This window comes from Falco punctatus (genome assembly GCF_963210335.1).
Source record: "Falco punctatus genome assembly, chromosome: 6".
Taxonomy (NCBI): domain Eukaryota; kingdom Metazoa; phylum Chordata; class Aves; order Falconiformes; family Falconidae; genus Falco; species Falco punctatus.
The window spans coordinates 55,751,089-55,773,843 of record NC_137585.1 but is presented as its reverse complement, the minus strand read 5'-3'; the positions used below and the strand labels follow the sequence as shown (position 1 = coordinate 55,773,843).

The following is a 22,755-nucleotide window of genomic DNA, read 5'->3' as shown; positions in this document are numbered from 1 at the left end:
ATATTATGCATTAGTAGCCCTCTAAAACTGCTATGGAAATAGCACACACAGAGATATATTACTGAACCGCCAAAAACCCTCTGAAACTCTACAATGCTTGCAATAATAACAGACAATATCATCTGAACTGGGAAGAGAAAGAATTAAAATCAGATGCAAATAGATTAGAGCGAGCTGTTGCCTGCAAAATTCTTGCAGCCACACTACAAAACACACAAATAATGTCTTATGTGTGTGGAGATTGCTCTAGGGTAGGATTTGATCCAACTATTCTCTGCAACTGCCTATATCTGTAAGTTCCCCAGTTGCCTAGCATTTTCCTACTCAACCTTAAAGCTCTCTGCAGACTGAAGTTTAATTAGCTGAACATACTCAAAATTGTTAATCTAAGGTAGCAAGCCTTACTTCCCAACTAACACCTCACTGCATTTCAAGTTTCAGCTGTCAGCCACCCAAAATCCAGCTGCACCCTCTGGAGAAACCTTCAAAGCTACATTAACATCAGGACAGAGCCCAGCTCCATCACAGTGCTCGTGCCCAACTTGTACATTAGCATCTTGGAGTGAGAGTTGCCACAGGGGGTCTGCCCATTAGTAAACATGATGAAGATTTAAATCCACACCTCCTATACAAGCATCCTAATCACCAGCTTCTATGCTCTCCTGGATGAGAAGCATTCTCCAGCCCTTCTCTTCAACCTGAAACGCCATGCAGAGAAAAGGCTCCAGAAGAAAAACAAGGAAGAAAAGGGTATTGTTTGAGTATTAGTTAAGGCCCATTCTCAAATTGAGATGGAAGTGGAGTTCCATGCTATATTCTCCAATGTCTGCATTTGAAATCAGCCAAGAAGTAGCCCTAGGGATGTCACCTCAGATCCTAACATGGATGCCTAGAGCACCAGGCCAGGCTTCCTCTTGTTTTCTTCCTCTCCCATGCAGCCCCTCTACTTTTAAATGCATCGCTGAACAGCAGCCTGGGGTCTAAAGACTTGACACCCAGAGCAGCTTATGGCACTTCACTTCTCTTGGCACACAGGTTCAGCCCTGGCTGAGCAGTACCTAGGGTCTCTCAGTGCTTTAGTTATTAGGCTATGACACTAAAGATGGACTTACAGCCATCCTCCACGAAGCACCTATCCTTATGAGATGGCTAAGCAAACTGGTCCTGAACAGCATGAGGGGTACCACCACATTTCTGGTTTCCCATACACAGAGTGGAGGGGTAGATGTGGTCATTCAGTGTAGGCTCAGTGGATCACCTTGTGGAGAGCAGGGAGCACATAAGCTAGGTGAATGGATCTCTCTCTGCAGCCCAAGGGATCTCTCTCACACCACTGACTGTATAAAGACTAAAGAAGAATGGGTGTTGCCAGGCAGATTACATCATCTTTTCCCTTCTAGGACAGGCTCCTAAAATCCTAGTGAGGCAGCGTATAGCTTGCGTGGTATGGATTTTGCGCAACATTAGGCTACAAAAGAAAAAGGATGAAACCCAGAGATGCCTGTATTCAGGAAACAAACCTACCTTTTCTCCTGCCTGTCAGCTCAGGGTGGCTAGCAGCTGCCCTTGCACAGCAGAGATTCCCCTCCTAGAAAGAAATCACTACAACACCAAAACAATAGAGAAGAAGCCTCCCTACCTCGCTGTGTTGCAAAGAAGGAAATCACACCCCATCAACAGCCACCAATAACGGCAAGGCTGAGGAGCATTTTCTGTGCAACCAGAATCACTCTGAACAGGGAGTAACAGAGAATGGCAAAACAAACAGCACGCTATGAGCATTATTGGCCTCAGCACCACGATTACATGCTCTGCAACATATAGCTTTCTTATTCAGCCTGTCATCTTCCCAGGCCTCGGTGTTTCCCATTTCACGGTTCCCCCAAAGACTGAAAATATCTGGATCGTCTTGGACCCAAAAGGATTTCTTCCTCTTTTAGCAGCAGTGTCACTCCTGCATCTTTAAGCCACTAAACTCCATGTCCCAATCTGACTCTTTAAACAGTACAGCCTGTGAAATCACATTTTTCAAATTTCAGGTTCTTGTCCCTCTATTTTTATTTTGTCTTTCATTTGCAGTCTGATGAATATCTCAGATAGGCCTTGGGATAGAAAAACAGGTACACCTGTAAACGTCATGGTGAACTGCATTCCCTTTGTACTTCAAAGTGGCCCCCATCACAAAATAAATTCAAGACACAGAGGAAGAATGCAGCATGCTAACTGAATTACATATAAAGTACTCTACTGTTGATTAAAAAAATTACATTTTTCCTCACTCAGAGTTGTGTGCTACAGAATTAGAAGCCGCCTCCTGGTGAGAACATTTTGCAGCTGTTTACTGAAAGAAGCCCACTTTCTGGTTGACAATCTAGCTTTGTACCTAGAATGTAATACTGAACTGCAATTTGAAGTGAGGCTTAGTCCTAGGATTAAGGAAGAGGAAATAACAATACCTGCACATAAAGCATGTAATGACTTTTATTGAAACACCTGAAAGCACTCTCCAAATATTAATTATCACAGTACTAGCTTCCCTCCAACCCTTCCAGGAGAGGATCAACCCTGCATTCCTTCGGCATCCACACTGCCTGCTTGGGTCTGTGAAGAATGCAGAATGAAGCCAAAAGTATTACTCCTCTTCAATTATTATTGTAACTCTTAATTGAGGGGAGTAAATTCACCCACACAGGGACTGACTGCCATTTATAAGATGGCCCTTTTCTATCACTGGCAGAAAAAAAAGTCATAATTTCTTGTAAGGCTACTGCATTACTGGGGCTGGCAGTACAAAGCAGAATTAAATTAAATTTCATTAAATAAGCTGCACAATTAGTCAGAAATTATAAAAAAGCCTAGAAGTCTTGACTCTGAATCTTCTGTTCCGGATCACACTTTAACACATGGGTTTTCAGTCTCTCTGCACCACTACGTTTCAAGAGAACAGGGAATGAAATACCATCTCTGGATGGGGTGACCTGGGATAGCCCTGTCCTGCAGCTATGGCTCAGGTCGTCTAGTCCTGAAAAGCAGAATAACCACATTCAAAATGCTCAAGGAACTAGGCACCTTGGTTTCATGACTACATTTGTTGTTTACTGGATCAGTACTGGACTTCTATATGTACTTAAGGTACGAAGATGAGAAAATACCACCAATAATCATCAAATATCTTTCACACTTATACTTGGGTTTGGTTCAAATCCCTTCTGATCCCAAATCTCTCCACTCCATCTTGTATACAGAAACACAGAATCCTTTATGTTGGAAAAGACCTTTAAGATCACGGAGGCCAACCATTAACTTAGCACTGCAAAGTCCACCACTAAACCATGCACCTAAACACCACATCTACACATCTTTCAAATACCTCCAGGGAGAATACACAGACGTTTTTAACATCTTACTCCTACCACTCATTGCCCACCAGGTAGACATATGCTAGAGATACTGAGACACTCAGATCTGAGCTTACAGAAATAGGTAAAAGCCATATATTGGTTTAAGACACAGAACTGAAAAGCATGTTTCCTTCCCTCATCCAACCTGTTTGCAAGCAAGCTTTACTGGAGGAGGATGGCCTTGAGCAGAAGGCACGGGGCAGGCTGCCAGGAAATCTGAGTTCTATTCCTGGCTCTTCTACAGATTTCCTTGGGCAAGGCAATTAACCTTGTGGAGTACATTTTCAATGGAGGTGAGGCCCAGCTTCTCTTTCTGCACTCATAACAATTTCAGCAGGCAAATGGAATTGTAGCAGCAAGAATGAGTGCCTATACTTTTCAATACCTGATAGGTTTTCCCTATCAGGTAGTTGGATGCACAATTGCTGGTAACTGTGCTAGCAACAAAACCAAAAATTAAAACACCACAGGTGCAAAAGTGCCTAATGAACCAGTGTCAGTACTCAGTTTCCTCATATGTAAAATGGGCAATAAGGCTTATAAAAATCAAAATTTAGAGCCAAATGGAAAACTAACTTTTACAATTCTTGAACAAACACCCGTCATCTGAGATCATAACAAGGAAACAGCTCAAAATATCAGTTTATGTTTTACTACAGATGCTGTGGTTTTACTTTCTGCGTTGCCTGTTAAAATTTCCTCTTTGGACCTCAAACAGAAGAAAAGATTTTTCTTTAAGGATTCTGAAATGACAGCTGAAGTCAAAATATTTTTTGGCTAAACTAGATACCATTTAATATCCCTTAACAGAAGTGGAAACAAATTAGAGAATGAGCGAAATATCCTTTTGGTGATAAAAATGTATTTTAGAATGAAGTATCATGGTTAAATTCTCTGTTGTGGTCTATAGGAAGACCTGCACTTGAAATAAATGGTGACACATCTACTTGTACCAACAAGGAACTGGACTCTGAGATTCCAAGGAAGGACAGTTTGCTTATACAAGCTTCTAGAGAAATGAAGACGCATATATCTCTGAACACAGGTGAGGCAGAACATATTTTTAGTGAATTTTTATGCATATGGTACAAGCATGCAAGATGATTTTTCCTTTCCCAGGATAAAAAATACAAAAACTGGTGGAAAAAAAAAAAAAAAGGCATTAAATATCTGTTAATCATAGGAGAAAAGTTCAACAATCACTACTTCTGTCAAAATTTTCAGGTTTTGAGAGATGATTTCTTTTACAGATCATCTGAACCGGAAAGTAAATGTATAGGTATAAAGCTTTTAAGGCTTTCAATTCACATCCTTCATCCACTTCTTAATTTTAGGAATCTTGAAGGAGAGAGGTCAATAGTCTGGGTTTTGTAATTATAAAAGCCCCCTCAAGATCTTTAGACAACTGAAATGATGACCCCTCCCAGGTGACATCTTGCCCACACAGATGTAAAACATGTTTGTGAAATAGGGTATTTTATGCTACCACATTACAGAATAATATCTATGATCTTCTCAAAGAAGGTAAGGTAATTTGGAAGATTAAAATAACAGCAATTTACAAATTTTCATGATGTGTTTCACACGAAGCAGAAACACCTTAGATATTGCAGTCAAAAGTTGCTAAGATGTAAAGTAACTGAAATGACATTATTCTTCCAAGTACGAGAAACTAAATTATCTGTGCTATCTTCTATAATTGCATAATTAGCAACTTCCTTTTTCATTTATCATCAAATACATGTGACTTAAGTTTTACCTCAGTCATGGTTTGCTCCAAATGGACCATGAACTAATTCATTCAAACAATTATATTCTCTTAACAATGGAATCTCTGGCCTAGCTTAGGGATGCAGTGGGAAGCACAATGGCATCAAAGGAGGAGTTCTCTCACACATAGCTTTTGCTATCTAAAAGTCAGATATGTGTCTTATTTTATCATCTAGGTTGTCTTTCCCAATGTCAAAAGATTGCTGCCTCCAGACGAGAATGCACCACACCTATAACAAAGCCTTTTTTAGCACAGGATAGACTATGATCTCAGAACATCCTTCTCTCTCCATCACCTAGTTAAGAAGCTGCATGACTTTAGAGCACCTTGACCTAGACTATGACTTCATATGAGACACAAACGACTGCGCTAAATGAGAAATAAGTTAAACAGCTTCACATCACAGAGCATGGCACTACCCATTAGGAACTTCTACTTAGATAACGGTTTGCAAAAACTCATTATAGGGAAGAAATAGCCTCAAAGTGTTGATAGGTTTTCTGAGGCAAGGAAGGGGGAGGGTCTTTTGATGTGTATTTCTTCAAAATTCAGAACCTTGTTTTCAAGGCCTTACAAGTGAATGAGCATTAGGAGTCCTTTCTCTGACACAGGCCTTCTGGAGCTGCTAGCATAGAAACATCTCACAAATCCCACGTTTGAGGTTTAACATCTAAGTCAAAACTGCAGTGGGAAATAACCTGAAAAAAAAGTTATTAGAAAAACGTGGGTATTAATGTTTTTTTAAAACGTGGTTTGGCATTGCTTAGTGACTTTTAGTATAAAGTGAAACTTTGCCCTCATTAAAAAGAGGAAAACCTGAGCTTCAAAAGTACTATAATGTGTAGTGAATCATGATTAGATCAGATAAAGGTCCTGATTAAGGAAATTAAGTTCATTTCTGATTATCTTTTATCTTCTACCAACCTGAAATGTGCTATCTAGACTATCTAGCAGAAAACAAAATTCTTGAAAGAGAGAAAAGGTTTCTGAGTCACAGTTGTTACTTGGGCATCAGCAACGAGCTGCACACACTTCACATGCACCCTGTGCTTGGGAAGTCACTCATTCTCTTCCACTGTTATAAACATGTAACTTCCAGAACTGCGTCTTTCCATCCTTTAAAACAGTTTCATGCCATGGCATCAGGCATCTCTCCTCCCCATCAAAGTCCTGCTCAAAGCTGTAAAAAGCTCTGGATTGACTCTGGATTGATCCTTGGGTTTTTGGAGTAATTCTGCCATGCCATGCAGTGAATTTGGCATTCAGGTGAAGCAATGTGGAGGTGAAATCAGACAATGCCAAAAAATTCCATCTAAAGACATAACAAAACAAATGGAAATAATATATATATATACGCACACCCTTTAAGCATCAACTTCAGAACTGGGTTTTAGGTTTCTCCATTAAACTGATGCCTGAGAGCACCAGAAGTCCATGAAAGTTCCAGGGGTTTTCAATGCAGTTCTTTGGAACAAACAGCAGGATAATTGATTAATGAGTCTCCTGCTCTACCTTTCAGTCAACTTCTGGACACACAAATTAAACAAACAAACAAACAAACAACTTTGCCTGTGAGCTCTTTACAAAGGGTTATGTGAAGCCATCAGCAAAACTGTTGCTGATTCCACGAGCAGCAGCATCAAGTCTCAGTGGCAAAAACCTGGCACTGATGAAGTCAATGACAAACCTTCCACTGACTTCTGGGAATCTGAATCTCCATGGCTAAGAGTTTGACTTTATGCCTATGCTACATACAATAATTCTGCTAATAAAAAACAGGGTGCTTCATCTGCCTTTTTCAAGCATCAAAGGCCATGTCTACAATACACAGACAATGTGGACCAGCAGGAGAAAAAAGGCTGGTGCTGAGGACCTAAGGTCCACACCACACACTTTTCAAGATGTTTTTATATCACTCTATCCTAGTCCTACCGGTTGAATGCCTACCAGACTGCACTTCCAGCACATCTTCCAATTTTGTTTCATTTGGAAGGAATCCTGCCCATGAGCTCTGGCACAGTTCCACAATGCATAACAGCACTTGGGGACAATTAGGAGATGCACTTCCAAAGCACACTCCTGATGCGACCTAACACACTAATATAGATGCATCCAAAGAGCTTAGAACATGTTCCTGCATTAAAACCTCTAAAATTATGGAGTACCAAGGTCACAAAGAGGTTTACCTCCCTCTCAGTTAACAGGACTCACAGCCTTCAACACGCTTCACTCACGTGCAACAGCTTCCAGTGAAGATTAGTTTTACAGCAGCAGGCACTGTGTTTCCAATTCCAAATTTGTTAATTTCCCACCTACTTGACCTTGTTATCTTCAAGATTTTTATTCAATTACCTCTCCACATTTAGAAAGCTTCTCTATGTAGTTGAATATTTTATTTTCTGAAGAGTTTGCCAATCTTTACTATCTGTTCAACTGACAAAGGTCTTCTTTTGCTTGACAACTTTGCAAAGTACATGTTATTGCACTAAAAAGATCATGGGATGTCTCATACGCTTGTGATAAACTGTGCTTCTTGCCCTCTTCACTTGGGCTCTCCCTCCCCCTTCCCAGTTTTATACTAGTCAAAAAGATTTACTTCTCTTCTAAAAAATAATATAAAAATAAATACATTGCGAGTCACAAACATTAAATACTTAATTTGAACCGGCAGAAAGACCAGCTACCGGAATTCTACAGTGGTCTGTTAGCTCGTATGTCTCTGCGTGCACATATTGAAGGAAACAGCAGAAATAATACTTTACAATTTGATGAACAACATATGACACAGAACCTCTAGACTTGCAAAAAAGGGTTACAATCTTAAGAAAATACCTGCCATATAGAATTCTGTCCTCTCCAAACAAAAAAACCCCACACACTCCTTACTTTTACTAATACAAAACTGACATCTTTAAGGCTTGACATTTAAATAAACTGGATTAAAGAAAATAATCACCAAGGACTTAAATGAAGTTTGGGTGATAAAAAGGGACACTTTCTGAGTACATGTTGGATGGCAAAACAGAAAGGATGACACTGTGTCATCTGCTCTTAGGCAGAATCCTCCCTTGATTCCAACTATAAGCTTTGCTTATAGTTGTCAGCACAATGGCTTATAATAATTTAACCACATTTCTTTCTGGAGCAAAATATAACGTTACTCTCCATTTCATCATGCACAGAGGAGGAACCCATGAATCTAATTTAAACTGGAAAGAGAGAAGAAAGAGGGAGGGGGAAATGGCAATTTGATTCTCAGTCTATAGAATTAACTCAATGCAAGCTGCAGATAGAAGCGTTATCTCTGAAAATCACAAGAAGCAATCATATTGTCAAACAAGCAAATAAAAAGACTGTGCTTTCAACAAGCACAACAGCAAAGTAATACAGAGTTTGAAAATATGCCTTAGTTTCAAAAAAAAAAAAAAAAAAAAAAGAGTGAAACTGTTGTATTGGTCTCACAATAAAGTAATGCATACACCCACTAGATAACCAGTAATTCCCATTTCTGCAAATTAGATTCTTCATCCAACAAACAGTTCATACTAAACTTCATGCTCCACTGATACTGCCTATTCTTTCTTCCCCAGAAAGATACAAATAGAAAGGAAACATTCTATCCTAGAAGATGCCACAAACATTGTATTTAGCCCTTTTCACTGAAAACTGGCCTTAGTCTCTGGACTATGAGTGCTTGGGAGAGAAAAATCTTTCTGCTGTTTCAGATTGCTGCACCCTCCCTCTTCACAGAGCTCTTAAACCATCCCTGTTCGATCGTCACACATTCCTTATTCAGTGGGGATGGCCTGCCCATTATAAATTACTCAGATCAATCCCCTGTTTCTGCTGCTTCCCCTGGGATTGCACCCAAGGTGAGGATCGAGCAAGCAACACTCAGCACCCACATATGCAAGGTCCCAGCTGGACGGGAGGACGTGGACAGTAACCCATCCATGTTTCACTGCACTTGGCGTTTGCCTTCTGCAAGCTGCCTCTAAGAAGGTCACCGGCACAGGTACGTTTCAATACAGCACCTTTTTCCTAATGCCAATGAGCCTCTTCATGTACCTGAAATCTGCCTGACTTAAAAAATACAGGCATAAGCAATACATCTGGTATGTAACAGTCTGTTGTTTCCAAAGAAATATCCTGGGGTACTTTATCACCAGACAACGCTACAGAACTATTTCTTAAGGTGGATGTTAAAGCCATCTCTCCTGCATTTAGCTGCTGGTACTCTGGAGAACTTCAGCTGTAGTTTTAAGTACCTTCTGGTGCTGTTTGAGCTTTTGCAAGCCTATACTCTTACAACTGTGTGAACATCTATGCAAACTGAACAAAATGAGGGGGGAAATGACAGGACTGCAGAGAGGAAAGAGAAGGCAGAGTAAAACAAGGCAGCAAAATTGAGATGGGGAGGGATGGATTTGAAAAAGTTTAAAGAAAAACGTTGACCGGATAAAGGGAAAGGGAACTGGAAAAAGGAAATTAGAAATGTTAACTTCTGATGGAGCACACAGCCACACCTTCATATCTTCTAATACCCAATCACGTTTTCCAAGTGACATCCCCATCACATTTATTTTGAAAGCCTATGCATAAGTGAAAGACATGCAGAGGAGAGGTGCACAAGGCACTCTCATTAGCTGTAAACATCAGTGAGGACACAGATTTTCAAGTATCTGAGACTGAAATCTTTCTATGGCCAAAGAATCGAAACACATGCATCTGATAGCCACATCTACAGACCAAAGAACCAAGGAAAGAGGAAATTTTTAATGAAACATACATTATATAAGGCATGAGGATGGCCCAGAATGAAAAAACTAAATTCTAAGTGCAAGTATCCAGCTGTTCATTTTTGCTCTTTCTCACTGGATTTAAGGAAAATATGCTGTTTCTAGGCAATATAGGAAAAAGACGTTTTGGTTTTTAAACTTTATCTTGTGCACACTACATCTGAACGTTATCACCGCTCTTAATCACCTTCTGATGCCTGATAGTGCCCCTTTAACCTTTGGTACTCAATTACTGAACAAGTTATCTCATTGTTACTCTCTTTTGAAGGAAGAGTCGTGCCTCTTTCCATGCTTGTGAGAGACACATAAATATTCACTCCCAGCAAACATTTAATAGTAAAGTATCTTGAGCAAACTACCAGAGTCTAAAGGTAGGAAGCTGTGGTTAACTTCTCTGCTATCTTAACCCTTTAGTCAATCCACCAGAACAAACAGACACAGAAGATGGATGCTCTTTTTTACAAATGAAGCAGAAATAATTGTTCTCTAAAAGAATGGACTTTATAACACAGCAAATAAATCAAATGATTATAAGTGAAATACCTACCCATTTTCTGGGCCGGCCTCTGGGTCGCTTTTCACCAATGGCTTCTGCTTTCTGTAAAAGGAAAAGAAACACAACATATTTCATACCTCAGCATTATTTAACAGCCTCGGTAAGTAGGACCGCTTTCCTGTAACATTAGCTGTAATTATATCTCTTGGGTGTCACCAAGCCCCCCTCCTCTTCTGTGGGTTTTCTGGTGGAATGTGATTATGTTGGTTTTCCTGACATTTCCTAGCTAGCATGGCCAGGGGATGACTTGCCTGTGCCCAAGGGTGCCCCCAGCCCTGATCCACACTGTGTCCAAGGGCACAGAGGGGGGTGCCCATGCACACCCCGCTGCTCAGTGCCCGCAGTACAGCCTGGGGTGCCCTGGCCCCAGGCAGCCACGGGGCACGCAGGCTGGGGATGGGGGCACACGGCAATTCGGGAATCTGAGAACCCCAATAACATCAAATCTAGCCTTTCACAGGCTGGCTGTGAAATTACCTGGTGACACCAAATGGGAAATACAGCCTGCTTCAAGCCTGAACAAAGCGGTTTATAGCAGCCACAGTTCCTTCCTTTAGTCTCACGATGTTTATGCATGATAGGCATAAACTGGACAGACTATCACTATGAACATGTGTGTGTTCACATTGGGGAAATAACTAATCTACTTCATGTGAAGTTTTCCAGGTAAAGCACATCCTTAAGCTGTTAAGTAAGCCCTTCATTGGTCCAAAATACTCGTTCCCTTCTCAGGTTTAAGGAAACAGCATGGAAGGTGCCCTAGAAGTGACAGCTATATTTATGTAAGCCCATCAGTTGGCCCTGGAGCTCAGCATAAAGGAAATACGGGCTCATTTACACTCTTCCATTAATTCACTGCATGACACTGTGAATACTAGTGCACCACACTAAAATACTTAGAGACTTCAAAATGAAGATTGCAGCTTATCTTCTTTAGGTAGGCTCTGCCCATCCCTATGCTTCATCAGGTAAATAATCCTGCCCCACTGAGAATAACGAGGTTTTTGCCACGAGCTTTAGCAAGGGCAAGACTTGTCACATACAAAGTCCCTGAGAGTGAAGTACTTCTAGCACACATTCTGTAACGTGTGCCCACATTTCTATGAATTGCTTTTTTTCCAGTTGACTGTATGTGTATTTGATTTTCCCTTGGAAATCAACTGTGTCATTAAATAAATCACTTGCTGGTCAATCTCTGTAACATATACTGTAACCTAATGCTGTGTAAATCGGATCCCTCTGAAAGAGAACTTGAGCTGAGGAATCTCTACAAAAAAAAACTGCCCTGCAAGTGAAATGCAGTTACTTTGAAACAAATATCTCACCAAGAAGAAAGCTGTGAAAAATAAAATTCACACTCCTGAAGGGCAAAATTATCACTCAGACTTGTTAAAAGAGTAAACTTGCTCTTTAATTGTTTATACCAGTGCTACATGTAAGGTGAAACCCTCTTATGAGAATACTTGTTAAAGTGCATTTACTATATCCTGTAGCTGTCTATTTTCAGAGTTTTGTTTCCTTTTAAAGTGTTCATTTCTTTATACCTTATAACCTGAAGGATGAAAAAAAAAAAAAAAAAGATGTGATTTAGTTTTGACAAGCTGTAGCCCCCTGCATTTATGTTTATTTCACAAAACGCTGGGCATAAATCTTAGAAGACTGGTTTAAATTGTTCTTAACAAATCAACACCTGACATGTTAACAAAGCACAAATGCCATTTATTTTCTTCCATATTTTACCACATCTGAAGGAAAGCCCCTTTTCCAAAACTTTAAGAAAAAAAAAAATTAACTTTTTGGAAACAAAAACTGCTTTGATCTCACAATTAAAGTTCGTACAAACCTGACACAAATTGTAAGTTTAACTATAGCGTATAATCTAGTTTGATGGGAAAGAGAACATGAGAGATTTCTTTGAATAACTAATCTTTGCTTCCTTCCATAAACTGTCACACAGTATGGCCGCTTGCCATGAACAGTGTTGCGCTTTACCCTCAAGGAAGGTCCATGTCAGAAGGGGCTAGTGTTCCTGCTGGCTAGTTTGGATATCAGTTTGTCAAGTGCTTGGGGACCTTTCAGATTGAAAGGCACTATATTCCTGCTGTATATGATTTCCACCTCATGTTAGAAGAAAAACATTTCCATAGTTCTTATCAAAAGCAAATCTTTCCCAGAGGTGAGCTGAGCAAACAGTGGGGCATGCCAGAGACAATGTTTTGCAGAGCGATTCTGTAAGTAAATAGGAAGGTTTCACAGACTAAACTGCAAAAAATGAACGACAAGAACCTCCAAAGTGGACATTTTTATCTCCACTCCAACTGAAGAGAAAGACAAAACACTTCTGGAACAACCAAAAGGAGTAGCAGCAGCCCAGTGGTGATGATAAAAATGTGAAGTTTAGCAAAATATTTCACCTCTTTCCCTCTGCATTTTTTTCAGTTTGCATTCTGCAAACACAGCCTATATTTTCTCCAAGAGCACAAGACTGTCTTTTAATTAAAGCACTTGAAGAAAGGTTTTATTGCGTATCAGACAAGTAATTCAATGTTTCTCCATATAATTTTCAAGTAATTAATAAGAAAAGGAACACGTAAGTGCCAAAGCATTGCCTTTCCTCTGAAACAGGTATTTGCATAATCAGAAACATGCCAGTCTGTTGGCTCTTTGCTTTAATTGAAGCATTGCTGTTGAAGCTAGAAACAAATCCAGAGAGAGCCCCAAGCCACCCAGAGGTAACACAGATTCTCGTCTGGGCAGCAAGATGCACATGTTCCCAGCCACCCTACATGCAGCAGCTGGTACCTGCTTAGTCAGGAAGGAAACTACTGCCTTCGTCCTCTAAAGTGCTTTTTGAAACTGAGATGTGTTTGCTCAGGATTTTCTTAACGTTTGGTGCTACGCTATGAGGCATGATCTTGCTCCATACAGCTAAGACATGAAATTAGCAAACTTAAAGGAGGGTTGGGTATGTTATCAAACACAAAACATGTTTCATGAAAAATTATGAAATGTGGTATGAATACATTAATTTTGCTATGTCACATTTTAGGAACAGAACTAGACTTACTTGCTTTTAAGTGCACGATCTATATGGGAAATGTTCTGGGGTTTTTTGTCCCAGGTGAGAGCCATTCCAGTCATTGCCATCTGAAAGCAAGCTAACAGTCCCCAGGCAGATCGGCAATTCCCCTAAACCCTGTACCACAGGGTCATCAAACCCTGCTTCCAAACAGTTGCTGTCAGCAACAGGAGGGCTTGACTGGCCATCATCTCTGCCTCCTTGTTGCATAAATGTGCCCTGCTCAGATAAAAACAGAGGCTGTACGACTAAAAGCAATTAACAAGACAAGGCAAGTATAAATAATTGAATGGCTATAAAGTGCTCTTTGGGCATCTATCTATTGTAAGGAAGATCTCAAATGCAACAGAATCCAAATTTGGAGAACTCTATCCACTTTGCAAAATGATCTGTTGGAGACTTCAGATAACATGTGTAAGATGGGTGAAATAATCGAGAGTTCTCAGGAGGAAGATCACTGTTGTCAAACCATGTCAAAAGACCTTGCCCAGTAATGTTTCCGTCTCCCAAAAAATAATTATTTTGTGGAAAAAAAAAACACAAAACAAACAACAAACCTCTTAAAAGAAACAGGCACTGGCTAGATACAAAAATACCACACTTCCCATGTCCTGTTTTACTCATTTTAATTCTAAACCAGAGTCAAGTCTTCTGATTCTCCCATCTTGCTCAAAACGCCTGATTTTGAGGTCTTTTATTTTTTACTTACAACAACCATGTTATGATCACTTAGTAAATCTGATCTTGTCTTCCCTTTAAGCCTGTGGTGATTGGTGTTGGTGAGAATGAATGAAGCATAGAGAAGCCAAATAGATTTTCATGAACCAATTTAGGGCAGAGTCCTGGTCACATGCGCTTTGGGTTTTTTTTACCTTTGGACTGCTTACCTCAGGGACATGCCTTTCTACATACCAAACGCTGGCCATGTAATCTAGAGACAGCAGTAAGTGTGGTCGCACACAGTACCACAAGTTCTGGTTTTCAGAGGATGATATTTCCAGATCTGGAGGTATTTTCAGTGAATGTCACTGCATCAATAACTACAACAACCCTCAAAATATTTTAACTGAAGACGAATTTTACTAAAAAGTGTTTACTTTTGGATATTCCTGGGATATCCATTTTATTTCGAGACAAACACATAGTAGCTATTACTCCTTCTTTTTTTAACCTCACAGTTATTGTTTCCTCCTTCCAAACGGGAGTATTTATGCCTATACAGTATTTTTGTCAAGCCCAACTACAGGAGCTAAACAAAGAAAAGCCCTTGAATGCTTAAGGGAAACGTGGTGGGCTAGAAACGCAGCTCAGCCTGGCAAAGAAAACTCAACCATTTAACACCCAGGAAACTAGAAAGGCACATCCCTACTAGCATTTTCCCACAAAATTACTTATTCTTTAGAAAAAAAAAATCTTCACTTTTTTGCTCACTTTTTACAAATATTTTAAATGAATAACAGAATTACTTGTTTAAAGATGTAACAGCCCAGTTGTGGGGACTCAGTACAAGGTGATTAAGAGTCTTTTTGTGCCTATCTCTTCTCATCTGCTAACATGTGTTCCTTCTATTGGTGAAAATTAAACAATTGAGAAATGGTTTGGTTTTCTATAGAATGCAGTTCACCTTTTGTGCCCAGTTTATAACAAGTTAGGCATGTGTGATATGCAAGGCTTTTAAAAAAATGGGCATTACCTAAAATTAGAGTAATTGCCACATTATTAGCTGTCCAGTTGGTCTTGCAACATTCTGTATGCATTGTCAAGTTTCACATTGCTAATTTCCTAACAAGTACAGTTTGTTTTCAGATGCCCCAAGGCCAGTTTACTAAGACCAAACACAAGCTCTGAAAGCTAAAAAAAATTAAATAAATATAAAAAACCTAAAAAAATTCCCATGAACCAAGAAATATTAAATACACAACAGAACCATGATACCAGGGTAAATTGTCCCTCAACTGATTTAAGGGTATGTCCTTTTTGAAGTGCAACAAAACAAAGTCCCAGTTCTGGAGTATTTTTAACTCACTGCCGGTTTGTGCAATACATTTTTAATTGTGATGTGTAATGGTTTGCAAGAGAACACCCAATCAATTAATCATGAGTGCCTTCTCATGGCTGCTCGGTGGGTCCTCCTGGCCGACGTTTATCTTACATGTTGTGAACACTCTAATACATTTCAATGAGCTCTCTTTGAAACACACAGGGCACACACTATTCTTTAGAAAATCCAGCAAATTCCAGTTGCATGTATAGTACCCAGGTTCACATGTAGAGGGGCTTAAGCTAAGTTAGCCAGCTCTCTTTCTGAGAGTCCAGACAGGCTGTAGAAAGCCTTAGATAAATATATGTATGCATATATATGTCTAAATATGTTTACCACAAAATCAAACATATAGCTCAACTCTTTTAAAAGGTGATACCCTCACCACCAAATGAAACTTTCTTACAGTGCCAAACCCTTTCCATTCATATTACTGTTAGAAGAACTATTGGAATTAATTTTACATGAAAAGATACTTTGAGATGCCTGGTAAGAAGCTGAACCATTTTAGAGAGGGTTAATTATCAATTTTGAAAAAGGGCTAAAATCTTTATTTGAAATGTGACCTCAGTGACTTTCTTCTAGTAAGGCTTTATAAGTGCTTTATGTTCTAGAGGATTTATCAAACATTTATGTACTTTACCTATAAACCTAGAAACAAGTAAGACTTGTAATTGCATAGCCCTCAAAAGTTTTGGGGTTTGTTTTTTATTTTAATTATAAAAATGATATGTGGTCTTTGGTCAATTTTTCACATTATCAACACCCAAAAGGGTTTGCTTTAGAGCAGTAACTTGATGCATTCTGAAAATCAAAACGTTGCAATGAAACTGCTTAGTTCATAAATTAAGGTTTAAAAAACCCAACTATATGTACCAGAATTCTCTGGAAAGCTCTTGATTTGATACACCTACATATATATGAATGCTTTTAAGTTATTTTCCATTTATACTGATTTCCAAATCACTCACATAAATGAAATAATGTTAATATTTCTTTTAGAAATATCTTTTTAAAACACATTTCTACAAATTACTTAAAATTTAATCTCATTACAAATATTTCTCCTAGGAAAGCCAACACTCATAAGAGTAATATTTAAAATACTAAAGCTCACATTTGGATTTGCTAGAATAATAAAAAAGTGTGTTCTCTCTTTTGAAGAGTGAAATTTAAACTATTTAAAGTGAATCTGAGGAACATTTTTACTATCTAAAGAAAAAAAATCAACATTTTAAGCTCACTAGGTTGTAGAGTGGCTTTGATACATTTTAAACACTTAACCTGGAAAGCATTTTTTACTATTTCATGAACTTTTTGAAAGAATATACTGGGGTTTTTGCAGCTCATAAAGTAAAAAACAATTTTAAATTTAAAGAGAGTTGGGAAATGTCCCTCAAACAAATACTGAAAACACTTACAACAAAACAGACATGAAACTACAGTCACCCCTAATGATTTCATATTTATCAGTAATTGCTACAGTAAATCACAACGCTGAAAACCATCAAACTTAATATGGTCAGTAGCATAGGCACGTTGAGAAATCGAACCATAATTAGATGAGGCAACAAATATCTTCCACACATATTTTGTCACAAATCTACTTAAAAGACACTGATACACTTAAGCACTACAGTTCACTACCAGATTTTGTAAGCTTTTGTTTCCAGTTTTGTACCTGTAAATTAGTGCTAACTGCTGTGTAACCATCAACATAAACAAAACTCCCATATTTGTTTTCAAGCCCATACACAGCTATTTGCCTTCACTAAAATAATTCCTACAGAAAGGTACTATTTGCCTTGACAGCACAGTTTTCAAATGCTGAGCTTTCCCCAGTTCAAAGAAAATTAAGTCACATTTTCATGTTGTATTTGAGATGTAAAGTCCATGCACTAAATGCAGTGACTTCAGGGAGCTTCTCCTATAGCTGAATGCATTCACAAGCACCAGAAAAAAGTTTGCTCCCATCACCAAGCAGAAATAGTGGTTCAGAAGACTAATAGCACTTCATGTAAAAGTCTCTTTGAAACTGATCACTAAACAAGATATGGTAGGCTTTTACTGTAACTCAGTTTACTTTACCATCACATTCTAAAGCTGTAAATTTCAATATATGCACTTATTTCCATCAACACATAATTGGATTTACTTCTAATTAACCTATGTTTGACAAAACACTTAGCTTTAATATACAGATATGGTCTGTAGTAGTAACAACTGTAAGTGAGCAAGAAATTAATCTTCCTCCGTCAAATATCTTAATTGAGAGAATAATATCCTTAGTACTGTTTTCCTGACTAGATACAGGAGAACTCAGTAATACATCAAATGCATTATTTCACTAATCTGTACACTGTTGAAAAAGCAAGCGGCCCTTATAGGTTCTGCACCTAGGGTCTTCATGCAGCATGTTAATTCTGATCTTAAAAATGCAAAACACATCCTTTATGTAGCTTCCATTATTAAGAGTTCCAACCCCACAGTTCACAGACTAAGTGACTAGATCGTTTTGCTACCAGTTGATGAAAAAACAGCATTAGAAACTCTCTCTCTTTAATAATCTCACCTTCTGAGCTGCTTTAGAGGGACTCTTGTTTTTGCTTCCTTTGGGTCTTCCTCTTGGTCTTTTAGGAGATGGTTCACCAGTTGGTTCCTAAATACAGGAAAACATGCTATTGTGGCAATAGGCTACAACGCTACAACTAACCCAAAAGATCTGGTGGATAGACTGTAACTGAGAAGTTACTTAAAACATATGAATTAACAGTGTAAATAAATAACACGATATTTAAAAAGCAACATGAAAAATTAAACAGCTCGAGGTAAAGAAAAAAGCATACTTTGCGCAATAAAAGAGTTTAAGTCCCCTTGTAATTGCGTAGAAAACTTTGCATATGCTAGCATGTAAGTTAGAGCGGAAAACACATTTTTAAAAGATGGCTATGATTTCCCTCATACAGGAATGATTATTCAAAAAAAAACAGTTACCCATTTAATTTCAATTGCATTTCATTATAGCAAGATATAATTATCATATGCAGTTTCTAGCACAAACTTTTTTGAGGAAAGAAGTTAACTAGTAGAAAACCGTGAAGTAAGTTTAGACTGTTTCCTCTCAAGGGCACAAACATTTTGGGGGGATTTTTTTCTGTTGTTCTGCAACAGGCATTATATTCACACCTATTCTAAACATAATCGATTTGTATTAAAATGCAAATGTGAAAGTTTCTTCAAATGGAGCACTAGCAAGCCAAAAAACCTCGACAAAGGTAAATATCCGAAACAAAACCCCAACTCTAAAACGACTCGACAGGAACACCGATTATTTTAGCTATTTTCTTAACTAGCTCCTCTGCCTGACAGTAAATAACCAGTCCTTCAAAATGGGTATGAGTTACTAAGAGTTTGGATTCCAAATATTTATTCAGTGAATCATAAACACTATAAAACTCTTCTAGTCTTAAATATTATACATTTCATTCAGATTACAGGATGGGGTAAAACTAATTAAACGCAGTTTGTTAACATAAACCATCTTAAAACCTTTCAGCTTTTTAATTCCCGGGTAGGTTAAGGGGAGGTTGGCGACGGGACTCCCGAGCCGCTCCGGCGCTCGGTGCCGAGCCCCGCAGGCACTGCACAGCTGGGCTGAGCACGCCTAAGGAGACGCACTTTTCTTTCTCTTCCATGCATTCAAACGCTATGGGAGAAGGAGGAGGAAGAGAAGAAAAAAAAAAAAAAAAAAAAAAAAAAGAGAGAGAGAAAAAAAGGCAGCCCCGGCGCAAGCTCGCAGGGCCGATGCCGGCTGCTGGGGCTGGGCGAGGGCAGCCCGGAGGGTAAAGGGGGACGGGGGGCAGAGCCCGTAGCCGCTGCCGTGGGGTGTCACTGAGGGCAGAGCGGGAAAGCCAGGGGCTCCGCTTTTATGCCTTTCCAAAAAGTACTTTCTGTGCAATTTGCAGGAGCACATCGGTGGGAGTGAGGGGAGCAAAGCAGCGGCGTTTCCCCCCCCCGCTCGGGGATCTGCTGTTCAGCTCCCTCCGCGTTTTCGCAGCCCCTCGCAGGCTCCGGTGGCAGTAGGCTGATGCTAAATGAACGGGAGCAAACATTTTTAAAGCCCGCGGAAGCTCGCTTTCAAACGAGCTCCACAGGCAGCCCTCCTTCCCAGCCGTGACTTCCGAGGAAGGCATGGAAAGGGCTGCGAACGACCCCGCGCTGCCCCCGCGTAGCTGCGAGCGTAATCGGTTGCATCCGCGGGCACAATCCTCCCTTGGCGGCGCCGGTGGAGGGGCTGCAGGGGGCTCCCGGGCCGCCTCGCCCGGCGGCGGGGGCTGAGCGTGGCTCGGCATTTCCAGGCGATGCGACAATGGCACTTAGGGAGAGGAAGGGAAGGGAGGGATGGGGGCTGGAAATAACGCACGGATCTAGCAACCTTAGCGCGGATTCTGGTCTTGCAAGTCAAAAACAGGAGCCCAGCGCGTCCCCTTCGGGGCCCGGGAGGAGGCTGCGGGTGCGGATGGGAGGGAGCCGGGCTCCGCGCCCCCCGCCGAAACCCGGGGCCAGCTCCCCCTCGCCGCGACCTGCCTGGGAAAGCGCCGGAGCAAAGGCAAAAGGTGTTGCAAAGGCAGGGCAAGCCCCCTCCGGCTACCTCCCCCACCTCCATCGGCAACGGGGGCACCTCTCTGCATAGGATGACGGGGGCGAGGGGGGAGGTGGGGAAGGGGGGGACGCGGGGGTAGCGGGGGGAAGGCGAAAAAACCTATGCGACTTTCTAGACACCCTCCTCTCCCCCCAACCCCAGGATCGAGGGGCAGTCAGGGGCTGGGCTGGTCAAGATCGGAGGCGGCAGCAGCCCCCGGTGGGACCCGACACGCACACGCACGCACACACACACGCACACGCAGACTGAGACATTGCAAGGGCTGAGAGAGGAGGGAGACGGGAGAGCCCCGTTCCCTGCTCCTCGCTTTCGCAATTTCAAAATCAGCTCGAAATGACCCAGCGAGCGCTGGTTGGTCGGAGCCGCGCTGCTCCATGTTCCCCATTTACATTGAAAAGCCCCAGCTCGCTCCCTGCACAATAGTGAAAGTCCCGAGGAGGCTCCGCGGCTCAGCCACACGCAGGAGCACCCCGCCGCTCCCGGGCCCCGGGGTCCCCCCGCCGGGGCGCCCGGCAAAGCCCCTCGCTACACCTCTGCACCTCCTCGGCGGGCAGCAGCACACAACAAAGCCCCCCGCCCCGTCTCCAGGACTCCTTCACTTGCAGCATAATACGTACATGTACATGCCTATAATACCATAGATCTGCGGCTCTACGTATCTATACGATACTGACTTGTGGTTGCTTCCTGGGTCTGCCTCGTCCTCTCTTCTGAGGCTCTGCGGTTGCAGGTTGCTCCTGGGCAGCAGTGGAAGGCTGACCGGGTCCCTCACCTTGTGCACTCATCGTGACTTCTGCTGCTCAGCTTTAAACCAGTCTCTCCAAAGCACCTTGGAAGGGGGGGAATCAAAACGAGCTCTTGCTGCTTTTGCTGCTCGCTGCCACCACCACACCGGACGTCCTGGTGCTGCCAAAAAGAAGAAGAGAAGGGGAGGAGGAGGAGGAGGAGGTGATGGTGGTAGTGGTGCTGGTGGTGGTGGAAGAGGAGGGGGAATGAATCTCTCTTACAATTTAAGAATGGTTAGTAGCATGAAGCAATTCAAAAGAGGGGAGGTTAAAAAAAAAAAAAAAAAAACACAAAAAAAAAAAACAACCGAAGAAAAGGCAACTCTGGAAGTGCAAGGAGAGAGGGAAATACTCCCGAGGGTAGTCGGGAGCAAACCAAGAAGGGGAAAAAATCCTACAAATTGAAAGCAAGTGGTGGCTATCGCGCTTAGATCGGATCAGGACAAATTAAGATAAGACACACTGAAAATGGACTGAGAACACTGCACAATCTTGCCAGAAGCATGCACCCTGGGAAGACGGGGATTTCGGCAGCAGCGGGAGCAGTGGGTAAAAAGAGCGATCATTTAAAAAATAATAATAATAAAACGATTTGGGAGATTGAGAAGGAAAAAAAAGGGGGGGGGGGCGGTCCTGGGTTCGTGTCTGTGATGCGAGCTGCTGGGACTGGAAATATTATTATGTGAGTCCTGCCCACGGACTAAACTAGGATGATTAAAAAAAAAAAAAAGAAAAGAAAAACCACCTTTACCCGTGGGTGGAAAAACCGGGAGGGGGCTATAAAAAAAAAAAAAAAAAAAAAAAAGAGAGGAGGAGGCAGAGCAAAAAACCGAAAAACCCAGCGACCGGGGGCTGGCGGCCGGCCAGATAAAACATGAGCAGTACGGCAGCCGGGGCAGCGGCGGCAGAGCACGCCGCGGCCGCCTCACGTGCCTGCACCGGCCCGGCCCCGCCGCCGCGGCAGGTTTAAAGGGCCAGGCCGGCGTCCCGGTGCCCCGGCCCGCGCTCCCCGGCTGCCCCCGCGCAGCGACACGGTGGGGGAGGGCCGGCCGCCCCCAACCCCCACCCCGTGGCCGGCTGCGCGGGCGCGGGGCCGTCGCTGCACGTGGGCGCCCCGCCGCCGAGCGGAACAAAGGCGGACGGGACGGGACGGGACGGGACGGGACGGGACGGGACGGGACGGGACTGGGCCGCCCCCGGGCCGGCCCCGCCGATCACCATCCGTGCTCCGGCCGCGGCAGCCGGCGGGAGCGCGGCCCCGCGGCGGTCGGGGAGGCGCTGCCACTGCGGCCGCGGGGCCGCGCCGGTGGCATACGCTGCGGCGGGCTCGGCGCCTCCAGGGACGGCGGCCGCCGCGGTGAGATGTGGGCGGTGTAACCCGCCGGCGGGTCGGAGCTTTCCTGCCGGGACGGTGACGGGCACGGGGAACGACCTCTTCGGAAGCGCCCTGCTCCGACATTGTTCCCGTGAGCGCCGCCGGGCTGCAAGTCTTCCCGAACTCCTTACGCAGCGTGTCCCACGCCGCCTGCTCCCTCCTTCGGTGCTCGGTCCTCTCCCGTGTAAGCCGCGGCTGGGCGCCCCTTCGCTGTGGCACCAGGCGATCGCCACAAAGGCCGGGGAGGACGCCGGTGCCTGCGCGTCCCCCACAGAACGCGCGCAC

General features: G+C 42.3%; 1 protein-coding gene across 5 annotated transcripts in view; it reads right to left on the bottom strand.

Annotated features, from left to right (window-relative positions):
* HMGA2 (high mobility group AT-hook 2) overlaps positions 1-22,232 on the bottom strand; it is a 121,201-nt gene extending 98,969 nt beyond the window's left edge. Inside the window, exons 1-4 of one of the 5 annotated variants that reach the window (XR_013928681.1) lie at positions 21,318-22,232; positions 20,985-21,216; positions 18,220-18,306; positions 10,519-10,569 (exon numbers count right to left, since the gene is read on the bottom strand). Coding sequence is in view for 2 of the 5 variants with exons in the window: in XM_080390794.1 (XP_080246920.1) it covers positions 6,461-6,484; positions 10,519-10,569; positions 18,220-18,306; positions 20,985-21,095 (273 nt within the window). In the remaining 3 variants the exon portion in view is untranslated. Of the gene's footprint in view, positions 1-3,028; positions 6,485-10,518; positions 10,570-18,219; positions 18,307-20,984 lie in introns of those variants that run through there. The other 4 variants (XR_013928682.1, XM_080390794.1, XR_013928680.1 and 1 more) reach the window with 4 other exon arrangements.
* Between the last annotated feature and the right edge of the window lie 523 nt (positions 22,233-22,755).